A 14,901-nucleotide genomic window follows, 5' to 3' on the forward strand; every position below is an offset into this window, starting at 1 on the left:
ACACGCACTAACCCCCCAACCCCCACCCCCAAATCATTCTTGTCGGTTATTGGCTGGAACACTGTTTGTTATGTTTCGTGGTCCAGGCTGGGTCAGTTTGTTTTTCTTGCCGTTTGTGGAGCCTGGGCTGTCTACAGAGACGGCGTTTTTTTTTCAGTGTGTTCAGGGGACAGGCAGCTAGCGGATAGTGAGGAGATGTTTGCTGTATGTGACAAAAAATGTTTTGGCCTAAAAAACGTGTGACATCGCTTAGAGCACCTTTAAGCCACACTTTCAGGAAAAAAAGGTACAAAAGCTGTCACTGGGGCGGTACTCTTTCAAAATATGCAGCCTTTAGGGCTAAATAAGGTACAAATGTGTACATTTTGAAAGGGTGCTGCCCCCGTTACAGCTTTTGTACCTTTTTTCTGAGTGCATGAGCAATTTTGAGACACTGTGTCAAGTTACAACTTAAAAGTTAAACTTACAACTTAAAAGTAAAAGGGGGGAACAATCCAGCCCTCTCCATTGACTTTGTATTGCCTGAAGCTGCCTCCTTGTCATTTTGTCTCATAACAAAAAACAAAACTATGTCTAAAAGCTGCTCTGTGAAAGGGTGTACAGCAGACAAGCTAAAAAACCAGAACAGCTTTTTATAAGCTCCATTTGACTTCATTAAAAGTCAATGGAGATGGTTGGATTGCGTGGTTTTCAGATTATGACGCGTGTCGCTCTGTCTCTATTTAGCATATGCAGAACAATTAATATGCAAATTAGCCGCACCCCCTCTCGCCCACACCAGCTCAGAGATCCACTCGGTCAACTTAGGGTAAACGCTGCACAATGGTATCGCTCTTAACAACGTCGGACACACAACGGTAATTAATATGATTAGCCTTTTGCTTGACTATGTTATCAAACAGCTAATAATGTGTTGCTAATGTCACACAAACCATGTTCCCGTTCACCATCAGAGTCAGACAGCTGCCTTCTAAAAATCAACATCCTTACAAACGCTTTGAACAACTCAGAATAACATCGTAATATACATCATACACCCGCCATATTGCTAAATCTACCCGATTTTTCATATCAACAGAAAACATACAGGGATAACCTGACTCCTCTCGAGACTCCCCTGCTAGTTCACTGTTAATGACATGCTTAAGCCCGCCGGCACGTTGACGTGATTGGTTACAAGGTAGTTTGTGATGTCACAGACACGGCAATTTTTTTCACTGCAGTTTTAAGGAGAAAATTCTCAGCAATGGTGTTGACATGAATTTGCACATGGTTTGTCTTAAAGCATATTAAAATCACCACATAGACGTATAAACAACTTTAAAAACTTTCACCACAGGGGGACTTTAAAGTAGTGTAGCACTTATTCTAGTAGTGAAGCACTTCCATAAAGGCTGACTGACATATGTATTATAACACTAGGTATATGGAGTGTTATCTTTCTAAGCAAGGGCCAGTTGCATAAACATAGCCACCGTGTTAAGAATGTGTCTTAAGAACTAGTCTGACCAGCAGTTAGCCAAGGCCCAAAGTGTAATTAATCTTACTTGTCAGATTAAATTGACACCAATATACTTTTATGGAACTGACATAAAGTTATGACTTTGAAGTTATGAAGTTATGACTATAAAAAAATGAATGACTAGTAACCGGCCACAGTTAATTAGTTTCTTGTTGGTCAAAAAAGGTTACATGTTTGAAAACTAATGGACACCAAAAGTGCAATCAAAATTACATATAAAATGATATATCTATTTTTAATAAATTGGATGTCTGATATAAACTGACAATACAAGACAACAGATTTCTTCCCGACCTCCGTGTCAAGTTTGCTTTTTACAGTGTGTTATTCACAGAAAACAAACTCCTCATGCAAACAAGAGGTGGTCTTTGCGTCACTCACAACAAGGCTCGCTCTTTACAGCAGATGAACAACACGGCCCTGTTAAAGCCAGCATATGCAAATCACCTTCGAGTATAGCACCACTCCATAGCACTGATCAACTTGTGTGTGTTGTTCCTGTTATACATTTACTTGTCTTATACTCTTAGCTGTTTAATCTTTAAAACTATTTTGACGGTACTGTCTTTATGCACACAAGTCTTTCACCTCAGTGTCAACACTTGAGACAGCCAACAGCTTTTCTAATATCTCTGAGCATAATGGAGGAAAGATCATCTCTATCCTGTTAAGCTGTCAAATATCAAGCTTTCACATGCAAAGCCGTGCATGATACGAGAGCGTGGTAGAATTAAAAAGTCACTATTTGTGCTGCAGTTACCAACAGTTGTGTGTTCGTTTTTTTTCTACTTGTCTGAACTCATTTAGTTCATGAATTTTGAGTCCATCAGCATTATTGTTGAATTTGCTAATCAAGCTTAAATGTCAGAATTTAATAACTCTAATCTACAAGTGTTGGGAGTTAAACAATTTATACTTGCTGCAGTTTATTTTTTGCTTTTGTCACTAATATAAATTCATGCTCATTTCCATATTTTTACATTTAGATTAGCTTTGCCATCAGCTAATGCTCACTTTTTAAAAACACAAATAATTTAACAGTTAAATGTAATCATCAAATCTCAGGATAAATAAATTTTTTCACAATGTGCATTATAATGTTGAGATGCCTAAATTCACACAAAGCATTTAAAGATTAATTTTATTTTTGTAGTGTTTTTTTGTTTTATTTTAATTAATTTAGACAAAATAGTATAACATTATCAGTTATTAGCTACAACCCAAAATAATAATGAACTCATCAGTTTCAGCCAGAATTGTAATATCAGTGCATCTCTACCAGGGTTTAAAAAAAATCAGTCGGTTCACTCAGAGCAGAATCTGTATTATAAAAGGGATATTTCCGGTCCTTGATTCTAATTGGTTGAGCCGCGTTCAAAGCCATTGTAAATTACTCGACAAACATACACCTGTGACCGCACTACATTAGTGTTACTGCGCAACTGCCGTTTGTGATTCTTTGTTTCTGCATGTGTTGCTTGGCAACCTCTTTGGAACTACATTGCTTGGTGGAGGAATAAATATGTTATAACATTATATTTTTTGTTGCTGCTGTTTATTTTATGAATTTTTTTTTTTTTTTTTTGAGTAACCGTTTTATAAAAGCAATAAGCCCCTTGAAGCCGTGTTTTACAGTGGATTTAGAACAGTTAAGGGGGTTTTAGGTGCTCCGCATTGTGCCTAACAACGCCCCATAGCTGTTCTAAATTCACTGTAAATCACGGCTTCAAGGGGGGTTATGTAAAAACAAATATTGCATCACAATAAGTGTAATTGTGATTGTCAAAACATTTGGTGACTAAATATAATTTTATGAAGTTTAGTGACAACATGTTACAATGTTTACATTGTACAATGACTGGTATAGGATACAGTTTTTATTATTGCTTGACAAAAATTTTAAGATTTCAATTCCATTCTTGTGATTTGATTCCGATTTTGATTCAATATTGACTAATTTGGATACATGTTTATTTTAAATTTTATTTAAAAAATTAATCTCACCTAATGCTGTAAACATAGAGGGCCCAATCTGCTGGTATTATTAAAGGTTAAAAATAACATTAAATTAAATATAATGCAGTTTTTGTTATAATAACAATTATTTAATGACATAAGTAAAAATACAATAAATATGTAATATAGTGCTCAGCAAAATCTCCTCTCTAGCTATTTTTTCTATTCAGTTAACATGCTATGGTCGTTAAATGGCTTTCCTGAGGTAAATGTAACGTTATGTGACATAATTGTTCTCCTGCTGTTATATTGACCTCTTTCCGCGGTTGAAAAACACTAATTGGTCGATATTATGTATACTTTCGGTAAGTTGTACTGCATCTTTAAAAAAAAAAAGTAACAGGTGGTCGGTTCACGTGCACTTGACCTGAGGCGCTCAGCGATCTGTCACGTCACATTTACAAGCGCCAAACGTATTTTTGTCTGAATTTCATAATAAAATTGACGGAATCTAACAGCTGAGAATTAGTTTAATATTAAAAGTACCTCTTTGCTCCACAATTTTTCTGTGCGTGAGAAAATGGATGTGTGGCGTGAGAGCGTGAAAAGTGTCTCACGCTCAATGTGTGAGAGTTGGCAGCCCTGCTTTTTGAATGAGTGAACCTGTGATCCAACAGCTAATGCACATTGCCTTGACTTTTTTTTTTTTTTCTCTCTTTGTATTTGTATTGTGTAAAGTGCCTTGAGAAGCTGCTTTAAAGGCGCTATATAAAATAAAGGTTTTTATTATTATTATTATTATTATTATTATTATTATTATAAGTACATTGTTTTCTTTATTCAAAACATTGTGTTTGTAAAGACTAATGTTTATATATTTGAGGAGCGGAGAAGAGTCTCTTAGTCTGGTATTTACCATCTAGTCAAAGCCAATACAGCCTGTAGCATCTTTTATAACACAAGCTTTTTGCTAAATGTATTAAATGAAAGTAAAACTGAGCGCCCACATAGCTACAATAACCTTTGTTACCTGTAAGTTGATAATAACTTGATGCGATGCTTTTACTGCCTCAGATGCAACTGTTCTAATGATGAAAACCTTGTAACTCCATTTGAGCTTGATTTTGGAAAAATGTTAATAATATAACGACACACACAAGTGACTGACCATACATAAAGCCACAATACTTATTTTGTCAACATGGTGTTTAATCATTTAAAAAAATACATTTTATTTAATTTCCTGAATAGTAGTGGTTCTACACTAACCTGCAATTTTCACTGGTTTCAAAACACCGCTCTGGATATAACCTGCTATGGTAACAGATCCTCGGATAAATTCCTGCAATCCAACAGCTAAAGCACATTACCTTGCAGCTTACATAGGATGACATGACGTCTGAGCGCAGGCATGTCACTCACGTTAGATGCGTCAACGTCACATTTGCATAGGCTGTTCTATTTGAATTCACGATTGATTGACTGCCAAATTAAAATCTTAAACCGAACGATAAAATAACATTATTAACTGGTTAATGGGAAAAATGTTTTGTTCCTTTTAAAATTTCGTTCGTTTCCGGTTTTTGTTTTACCACTGATAATATATTAGCTATATTTTGTATACTGGCTTTTATTTTTTTCACTTTTCTTTAATAAAATATCCTATAGTGATTTATAGATTTTAAGACTAACCTGTCAAACATTTTGTAGTACCACAACAGAGTAGAGTTAGAAGGAGAGGTTTTTTTAATTTTTTATTTTTTTATTATTTTTATTATTTATGCATATGTGTAAAGTTTTGCAGAGGAAATGTTAAATGTAAAGTTTCTATATTTAAAGTAGCATCTGCAGAAACCTTAACCTTTAACTCTGAGACCACAGCATCTATTACACAGCACTAACCCACCCACACACCTTCTTCCCTGCTGCTTTCTTGCTTTCAGATAGGGCTTTAATCTGGTCATGGTATAAGCACTAGCTCTTCTGGATCACACACACATGCACGCACGCATGCACGCACGCACGCACGCACACACACACACACACACACACACACACACACACACACACAGTCCTGCCTCTTAAGACATGAATGTAATCTAGAGAATAAACAGCCTAAAATGCTTGAAAGGGTGAAGTGACAGGTTGTGTAGAGATTAATTTGAGATGTGCAGGAATGCAGTATGATGTTGTTCACTGTGCACAATGTGCAGAGCAGAGTACAATAGCCTTCCAGTTTGTCACAATTTGTTTCAGCAATGCCATAGCATATAGACGTGCCATTGCTATAGGGATGTATGTCCGCACATGATGGGAGACAATGATGGTATCCATTCATAAGGGAAATAATTAAGAGATGACCAAGGCTTTATATATTTTGGCAACAAACACTTTCCCGTGAAAATGTTTTTTGTTTTGTTTTTTTTTGCAGTTTTGCAAACTAGATGCATTTTGTGTGATCTTTTGGGTGGAATGGTTACTGGCAGCATCAAAGATTTAAACATTTGAATTGTGCAAGAATGCAAGGTCCCTATTTTGATGTTCACTCTACTGTACAGGTTTTGTTCACACAAACGGTGTCAGCACAAAAAAAATGTGTATTTGCAGTAAAGAGTCATTTACTTACTGAGAAGCATTTGGACAACACCTGTTTGTGGTCTAATGATGTTTATTAGTATTGCACAAATAATCTGAATAAAATTGAAATCGAGATATGGTTTATTGCTATTATCAAAGTGCACAAAATTGCTATTAAATTAAATATTCTGACAACTGTACATTTGTACATAACATATCTCAGAATCGTACATCTGTAAATTCTTCTCAAACTGTACACTTATAAATATAATATCTGTACTATTCATAAATATGTACTGTATTGTATTTATTTTGTATTGTCTTTTTTAATAATATTATTATTTTGTTACTCATTTTATTGCCTAATTCCTATGTATGTCTGCATTATATCTGTACTTTCTTCTGCACTGGAAGCTACTGTCACTAAGACAAATTCCTTGTGTGTGTAAACATTCTTGTCAAGCTGTTTCTGATTTTTCTGATTCTGATTCTGATGTGCTGCATGTTTCAAAGGGAAGCACTGCTCTGTGTTCTTTAACCCACATGCAGCACATGACACAGTGTTTTCAGATGCTCAGTTTATAGTAAATGCTGCTCCACACTTACACCGGACACGTGTTATAATTTCGGTGTACATGTTAACAAATTAAAGCATTTACACGGGACTTCGACCTCAGCTGCACAGGGGCGTATTCATTACCACAAATGGGATGCAAACCTTTCACGTAGTGTGTGACTGTGAATCCTGCATGTACTATGACTTTTGAGTCTCTTATAATGTGAGGTCGGAATCACAATGTGCGATAGGTTCACTTTTCACATTTGCACAATTTACAAAATGTTTGTGGAGACAAGTTTACAGTTGTTGTTGTTTTTTTTTACCAGATATGGAATGAGAAGTATTTGTAAACCTGTTGTCAACAAAACACAGAAACACTCCCTGCAATTTTCAGACAAAATAAAAGCTTGAGGTATTAAAGCTTAGATAAATATGTTAGAAATAATTTACGATGGGCAATTGAATTATTGAAAAAGACCCAAGGTGGTAATTTTAGAGCTAGTAACAGAGGCTTGAGCCATTGATATGCAGTTATGAGAGAGAGAGAGTGTGCGTGCGTATAATTTACCTTAGTCTGTGTGGATCTCAACAGGGTTCGGCAAGTTCGGCAATGCTGACAACAAATTTATGTGCGTGATTTGCAAGTTTCTGTCTATACACACACTTGCACACTAACTCTTTCTATTGGTGTTAATGTGTGGTCTCTTAATACTTTTGCCTGGATGCAAAAGCAGAGAGGATTTCACATGAGATTAAATATTTAGGTGTCACAGTTCAAATCAATTATATCAAATATATATATATTTGATTAGTGTTAGTGTATGTACTTTGAAAGATGTAAGAAAACAGAGCTGCAGAATGCATATGCCCCCCCAGCTGTCATCTTGGGGTGTCGCCAGGTAGCCGACCTGGTTGTGTGTACGAGTTTTTGTGACTCAGAGCTAAATATTTAAGTACCATTTTGTTCTTTCTGCACTTAGTTTTTGTTATTTGAATTCATCTCATGCTCTTTAATTTAATGAGTCAAGTTTCCAGTTACAAGTCGGTCTAACAATCTCACCTTACATGAGTCATCCAAACCTAATTGCCTGTCTCTCTCACCCTTTCTTTCTCTGCTGACTTCAGCCCACAGACATCTGAGCGCTATAACAGAGCTGAGTGTGAGTTGTTTCATGTCTTATTCCTTATTGTAGGTAGGCCAAGGGGGCGGCCCTTTTCAACAGACACACACACTTTCTCTCTGTGCCTCCATCTCTCTGTTTTCGCAGTGGATATAGAATTGCAGTATGACAGAAGATGAAATTATACAAGAACAGCAATAGATGTTTGGGATATTTGGGACAGACAGACTAGTAGTCTGCATAAACATAAACTGTCATAATATATTATGAAATATGACAGGTGTTTTCTTATAAGAAATAAAGGTGGATGCATGTGTACATAAAAATGGAATGGAATATTATGTAGCCTATACATAGAAAACACTTACGGAAAAGATGGAATTAGTGTGGATATGCTCATACAGTAGTTTATCTGCTTCAAGATCCAAGTTAAATGCTAAAATTCTCTCTGAGTTTCATTATCATTCACAGAGATTAAAATATGCATCTAAAAATGACATTCGGAAGTGTAATCTTATGCAAATTCTTGCCACATCCTGACACGCAAATGTTTTTCACATTGACCTAAAGACCAAAGGACACAGTAACTTAGATCTGTATTAACGTTTATTTGCTCATTTTACTTTTACAGCCCTTCCTCTTTGCAAAGTCTCTTCTTTGGACATACAGTACCAGTCAAAAGTTTGGAAACAGTACTATTTTTAATGTTTTTGAAAGAAGTCTCTTATGCTCATCAAGCCTGCAGTTAAAAAAACTAAAAACTAAAAAAAACAGTAATATTATGAAATATTATTACAATTTAAAATAATGGTTCTCTTTTTTAATATACTTTAAAATGCAATTTATTTTTGTGATGCAATTTTCATCAGCAAGTACTCCAGTCTTTGGTGTCTTATGATCCTTCAGAAATCATTCTAATATGCTGATTTATGATCAATGTTGGAAACAGTTGTGCTGCTTAATATTTTTTTTATAACCTGAGATACTTTTTTCAGGATTATTTGATGAATAAAAAGTTAAAAAGAACTGTATTTATTTAGAATAGAAATCTTTTGTAACAATATACACTACCGTTCAAAAGTTTGGGAACAATAACTTTTTTTTTTTTAAAGAAATTAGTACTTTAATTCAACAAGGATGCGTTAAATTGATAAAAGGTGATGGTAACGATTTATATTGTTAGAAATGTTTTTATTTTGAATAAATGCTGTTTTTATGAATAAATGCTGTTAACGTTTTACTCATCAATGAATCCTGAAAAAAGTATTCCAAAAAAATATATTAAACAGCACAACTGTTTCCATCATTGATAATAACTGAGTATCAAATCATCATATTAGAATGATTTCTGAAGGATCATAAGACACCAAAGACTGGAGTACTTGCTGATGAAAATTCAGCTTTGCATCACAAAAATAAATTACATTTTAAAGTATATTAAAAAAGAGAACCATTATTTTAAATTGTAATAATATTTCATAATATTACTGTTTTTTTTAGTTTTTAGTTTTTTTAACTGTAGGCTTGATGAGCATAAGAGACTTCTTTCAAAAACATTAAAAATAGTACTGTTTCCAAACTTTTGACTGGTACTGTATGTTCAAATGTGCATGTTATTGGTTTGGATTTAATAATAAACAGTCACCGTATAAGTGGACTATTGCAGTGGGGCACAATTTTAGATCAGTGGATCGAGAGTGGAGTCTGCAGTTCGACCAGGCCCCCCTACTTACAGTAAAGACCACACAAAGCCTAGTAGTACATTTCTTGACTTTCGGTCTGCTTTTGTATACTGACCTTAATTTCCTCTCAGAGCGCAGTTCACACAGTGGGGATATTCTAGAATCGTCACCTCTGCTGATCTTAGAAATGAGAACCAAAGAGTGACACTGAAGACATAGACACATTTTACTGCCACTGTCATCTTTGCATCTAATTATTTGGTAACTTAAACTTATTTTTTTAGAAATAATTTATATTAAACGTAAAGGGGTACTCACTGCTGTCAAATGGGCTGTCAAAATAAAACTTGTATGCCTACAGTAGAGAGGCAAATTTTTTTAAGAAATCAGTGCTACGTACCTGACTAGTGAAAACAGAAAAAAGGCTGTTATCTTCCCTTTTGCCAAATAAGGAGGATAACTTCAACACCCATAATGCAATGGGCATGTTATCGTCCAAGGCTGCTCCCACCAGTCTGCTATGTATAAGCTTGACCAGAGTCAAATACTGCCTTGCTTTAGTAGGAAATGCTTCTTAGAAAACTTTTAGTTATAATGGTGTCAACTTGTATTGTCCCCAGGTGCAAGAATTCAAAGAGTAAAGCAGGAGTGAGTTATTTTCAGTTTCCAGTGAAGGATCCAGCGCATTGCAGGCAGTAGCTTAAGGATCTGCTGCAAAGGATCGGAAAATTTGAAAAACCTCTGTGTTTGTAGTCAACATTTCAAACTGGATGATTTGACTATAAACACAGTGTTTTAGGCCAAACAAAGAGGTAAAACTGAAAGAAACTGTGGTTCATCAGTTCCACATAACATCGCAAAGCAAAACGCTGTTGCCTTGCCAGTGAATAATTTTTACCATAATGCTGTTTAAAGAGTAGACAGTTATAATCCTACCCTTACAATAACTGTCCTGTTAATAACCCTCTGTCAATCCGACTGTCCGTGGGCGGGGATACAAAAATGCGGAATTATAATCTGTAGTTTTTTACGAAAGCCCTAGAGCTGTCAAAATTCCACCAGATGATGCAAAACAAATAAAAGAGAATGTATTGGTCCAGGTTACACAGAGAACGAGTAAACACTAATGACATTGTAACAATACAAAGCGCGTAGAAAATCGTCAAAGTTACACTTTAAATCTCAAAAAATGAAAAGACTTTCTGAATAAAACTTTTTATGTGGCTGCTCTGATCATTTGGGGGATGACCATAAGAGTCACAGACTTGGCTGTGTTATTATGCAAAAGACAATATTATATAATAGACAATCTCTTGTAGTTTCTTGTATTCTTTTGTAGAAAAATCTTTATCCAAAAGTCATTATAAAAGACACTTTAGCACTAGTGTCATCCACCAGGAAAACACAAGCCTGTCACTTTAAATTCTTCCTTAAATTGATATTCATGGACTTCTGTTAATGGAAAATGCATATTTACAGTATAAATTTTTCTTCTCTTATCATTTATTTGCATTACAGAATAATGTGTCAGTCATGTTGTGTATTTTGACAAACAGTTATTCACTGGTGACCTTTAATAGTGTGGGAATCTGATAATCTGGGGGCCTGTGAGCTCAAACTGTGGTGCTCGAGCTACACACAACCCTTTTTTAAAGGCTGCAGAAATTAATCCACACACTTCCGATGTTGTTTAGATTCAATATTACTTCATTTGTCTGTGTATTCAATTATAATAATACATTTTGTTTGTTCGATTCCTGTTTTTGTTTTTAAATATAGAGATACTGTACAGTACACGGTTTACTCTATGAAACATCAAATTATTCTTTTTCTCTATAATATCATTTTCCTGTGTGGTTCATTGGATGGTCATGTGTTCATAATTATGACCATGTTTTTTAAAAAGTTTGTGTTTTGTAATTGTTGACAAGTCAAATAATCATACTTTACACTGTTGAAATTAGATGGAGGTCTATACTATAGATAAACACGTTCTCTCTCATCTTTTCATTATTGTTCTCCTACTGAATTTCTCTGTGGCTGCAAGCTTTAAGTGACATACTTTTGCAGTCTTTGTTTCTTTTATTTTGAGCAGTGAGTTTTCTGAGTAGCGATGCAGAATTCAGGCACGGCTGTTAGTATGGGTTAGAGTGGTTAATTGAGGTTTAAATAGAGACTTCCTACAGAGATACTGTAATTCTCAACATTGCCATTCTGTCATTGTTTTCTCACTCTCATGTAGGGGTGTAAATTGGAGCCTTCATGACGATTTGATACGATACCGATTTCTTAAGCCAACGATTCGATTATTTTCGATACTTCAGAATTCCCCGCGATACGATTCGATACGATTCAATACTAGATATTTTTACATGATATCTATTAAGTTTCAAATAAATCAACAAAAATAATAAATAATTTGCCTTTTATTGAGAATACAGAATACAATTGCATGTCACAAAGAAATTGTTTTTCCACCTCCAGGAATGAGATGAGTGTTGTTCATTATGTCGCCTTGTTGAGGTAAATTGTAGTTTTCCTTGCTTTACCCCGGTCTTAAAGAAAAAAGATGACTGTGAAAAATAGTAGAATTAAATTAAATACACTTATTTAATTAAACGCATTTATGGTGAAATTACTACATTTTCATGTCAATCTGTGTTCATTTTGACCACGAAACATGCGCTGTCACTTTAATTCAGTGCGTGCAGCACAGCAAAAATAGACTCGGTGCGGAAACGATCTCTGCACTGCTGTATACGCACCGCAACTGGAACGGATAAATGGACCGCAACCGCATGCAGTGTGAAAGCTCTAACCTGTTAACATGTGTACGGAAAAAATACGCACCGCATACGCACTGCAAACGGAGTATGTGTGAAACGGGCGTTACAATAAAGTGCAATCAGACAAACGGCAACATCTCTTACCACTGCTCCATCTGTTTTCCTGAAGCCAAAATACTTCCACACCCATGACTTGACGCCGACTGGAGTGTGTAAGATTTCACTTTCATTGCCAGCTCGCTCTGACGGTTCCATCGCTCTTGAAAGTCAGACTCAACAATGTGTGTGAACATAGATAAGACTGTGAAACGTAAATAACGCGTGTGAAGCGGTGTGAAGTAGAAGACAATAATGAGGTTAGCGCCACCCGCAGCTTAGTAGGTTGTACGCATATGTCGGAGCGGATGCTGAAAATAGACAGGCGGCAAAATAAACACATTAATCGATACTCTTGCGGATGCATCGATGCATCGAATCGTCGGCTGTATAATCGATGCATCGATACGAATCGATTAATATTTACACCCCTACTCTCATGTCATTCCATATCTGTTCTTCTGTGGAACACACACAAAAAAATTGTTTTGTCCATACAATTAAAGTCAGTGGGGTCCAATGATGTTTTGAATGTTGTGAATTTTCAGTTTTTGGGTGAACTATCCCATTAACGGCACTGTTTTGAAGGCACTCTGTCGGGTCAGAGAGTGGAGATGACTTCTATAAATATCGCTGTTAGATACACTTTCTCCAGGTAACGTTACCTGAGCGCCATCAGGTATATCATGACCACATTATACTCCTGAATCAATTGTGATCATGTTTCGGTTCATTGCTGATTAAAAGAGGTTTGATTTTCTTGGTTACAATTCAGATACTTGGATGCAAAAGATTGTGGCAGATGGTTTTCTTCGGTTTTGTCTGAGCTGCTAAATAAGTCACGTAGGTGTGGAGAATAGAGTTGATTGGTATTGAATAGAGTTGATTGGTATTGAATAGAGTTGATTGGAGTGATTAATGGTGGTCTGATATCCCATCATTGTTATTTCACCTAAAATAAATGTCAAAGGAACAGCACTGCATTTGTGGAGACAGTCACACCACATTTGTTCATGTACTGTATGTTGTAGCCTGTGTATATTGTGTGCTGACCGACTCACTCTTGCGCCCACAGCGTCCTCTTGGGAAGACATCATTATAGCATCCAATGGAAACATTGTTCGGCCTACGTTTCAGGCGGAAAGCCTGTGAGCCAAACGTGCGCAGGCGCTCCAGTGTGTCACTTCCAGCGAGTAAAGCGCGCCGGCGCTCGAGCGTGGGCCTTCCCTCAGCTGGCCTGGCTCATAGACGCAGGTCTAGCGTTCAGCTTCAAACCAGCAACGTGCAGGCAGGTGTCAGAAGAGGACACTTCACTAGGAGGAGGTCGAGTGGTGCGACGGCCTGCCTGACCCCGCGGTTCGCTATCCGACGAAGACAGGCTGCCAAACACCGCAACATTCATGCCCAGCTCCTGGGACCGTCACTGCTCCTGGCTAGTGTGGTGCAGATGAGCGAAGACCATGAAAGGGAGGATAAGAGTGTAGAAGAATACTCCTCTTTCTCTGATAGCGAATGTAGTCAAGAAGAGCACGAGCAAGCAGGGATGGATTTGGAGAAGGAGTCTGATAAGTGTCTGACATGGTTGGCTCAAGGTTTGTTGCCGGGAGAAAGCATTCAGCCCCGCCCCCTCATCCGTGCACCACGTTGCCTGCGGCGAAACTCCTCACACCTACTTCCTGCTGAGGCCGTTTATCGAAGCCCAGCCTCTTCTGGGCTATATGGCCGTTACCGAAGGACCAGTCAGGCACACAGGCTGTCCGATGTGGGTGGATTGTGGGCAGGGAGGCGAAATTCTCTTGCAGCTCGAGGATCAGTTGCACTGTACAGGACCAGCTCCCCTTGCTGGCCAGATCTCAGTCTTTCACACACACTGCAGGGAACTTACTACAACCCACAGATTGACACATGGAGCGGGTTCCTCTCGTATGTAGAGCCCTAACTACAGCTGTATGTCTTATGTTTGTGTGTTTGTATTTTTTTTTTTTTTTTTTTTTTTTTTTAATGAAGGCTATTTGGACTTTTCTTTCACTTAAATATTTTGTTTGCTGTTGGGTTTGTTAGAGTATATATACCCCTTTTTAATTGATTACATGATTAGAGAAGCAAAAAAGAAAAGAAAAAAAAGAGCACTACATTATTTCAACCCTAATGCAACTTATCTTAATACTAGCCTTAAATCAAGCACTCCAACGGTAATTCCTCTATATTTGTCATTAGTGAGATGATTATGGAAATTTTTCTCTTGTGTTCTTAGCTTTCTGACATTCTGACACCTACAACTATTCCTTCAAATGTATGCACAAAAAAATAAGATTGAGAGTTTCTCTCTTCTTTTTACTCTTACATTTTTCAAACTTAAATATCTGTCTTCTCCCTAGGCATGATGGTTTACATGTGAGGCACACTGCTAAACAAGTCAAGTCACCTTTATTTATATAGGTCTTTATACAATATAGATTATTTCAAAGCAACTTCACGGTAATAAATGATGCAAACAATATGAGACTGTAAACCAGCTCTAAAAAGACAATAGTGTAATTTATTCAGCTCAAGTCATTTCAGTTTCTGATTCAGTTTAGTTCAGTAACAGTGTTGGTGTTGC

General features: G+C 36.6%; 1 protein-coding gene across 11 annotated transcripts in view; it reads left to right on the top strand.

Moving 5' to 3' along the window:
- dgkza (diacylglycerol kinase, zeta a) overlaps window positions 1–14,901 on the top strand; it is a 105,366-nt gene that overhangs the window by 48,148 nt on the left and 42,317 nt on the right. For 5 of the 11 annotated variants that reach the window (XM_084108212.1, XM_084108209.1, XM_084108213.1 and 2 more), the window contains exon 2: window positions 13,375–14,222. The exons of the other annotated variants lie outside the window; for them this stretch is intronic. In XM_084108212.1, coding sequence (XP_083964338.1) covers window positions 13,408–14,222 — 815 coding nt within the window. In that variant the 5' untranslated portion in view covers window positions 13,375–13,407. The remainder of the gene's footprint in view (window positions 1–13,374; window positions 14,223–14,901) is intronic. 11 annotated transcript variants of the gene reach the window in all.

The sequence above is a fragment of the Abramis brama genome (genome assembly GCF_963993115.1).
Source record: "Abramis brama genome assembly, chromosome: 3".
NCBI lineage: Eukaryota > Metazoa > Chordata > Actinopteri > Cypriniformes > Leuciscidae > Abramis > Abramis brama.